Source organism: Penaeus monodon, chromosome 21 (assembly GCF_015228065.2).
Source record: "Penaeus monodon isolate SGIC_2016 chromosome 21, NSTDA_Pmon_1, whole genome shotgun sequence".
Classification (NCBI taxonomy): domain Eukaryota; kingdom Metazoa; phylum Arthropoda; class Malacostraca; order Decapoda; family Penaeidae; genus Penaeus; species Penaeus monodon.
In genome coordinates this window covers 45,503,891-45,504,516 of record NC_051406.1, presented here as the reverse complement: position 1 = coordinate 45,504,516, position 626 = coordinate 45,503,891, and the positions used below count along the sequence as shown (strand labels likewise).

General features: G+C 62.5%; 1 protein-coding gene across 1 annotated transcript in view; it reads right to left on the bottom strand.

The window, feature by feature from the left end:
• LOC119586534 (protein CBFA2T3-like) overlaps positions 1 to 626 on the bottom strand; it is a gene marked incomplete at its 5' end in the record, with an annotated part of 19,016 nt that overhangs the window by 4,940 nt on the left and 13,450 nt on the right. Inside the window, 2 exon segments of the mRNA XM_037935290.1 lie at positions 53 to 287; positions 484 to 626. Of these exon segments, the coding sequence (XP_037791218.1) occupies positions 53 to 287; positions 484 to 626 (378 nt within the window).

Here is a 626-nt window from a genome sequence, read left to right as displayed (position 1 = left end):
TCCTGGCAGCGCCTGGACACTGCGAGCCCCGCAGCGCCGCGCGACCACCGACCTGCCTTCCGCTTGACCTCGGAGACGCGCTCCTCCGTCGTGCGGATGGACTGCGCCACCAGCTCCGCCGCGTGACGCCGCACTTCGGCGTCGTAGTCGGCCCTCTGGCGGAGGTCTGTGGCCCCAACGGCGGTCATCCTCTGCGCCCCGCCGGCCCCGTCGCGGTCCTCCTTCTGCTGCAGCATCGTCAGCGCTCGCCGCGTCTTCTCAACCATGCTCAGAATGCAGGTCAGCATCTGGAAACCAAAGCCTTTTTAGAAACAGTAATGGAGGGCTAAGCACTGTTATTCTTTGCGGTGGAATGACTGTCATTTAAAGTCGTAGAACATTTTTTCCGACAAGTTTCCTTAATAAACTATTGCCGTGCATCAGAATCCGACGAAGCCTCCCGTACACGAAGCCGTTCATATCCAGTTCTGCTCCGGGTCTTACCACATGAATGTTCTTCCACTCGTCGTCCGGCGGGGGCGCGGGCGTGCGGTAGTCCCTGGCATGCGCGGGCAGGTCGGGGCTGATGCCCACGCTCGGGTACGGCGGCGAGAAGATGCCCAGGCGCTTGGCGGGCGGCGGGGACA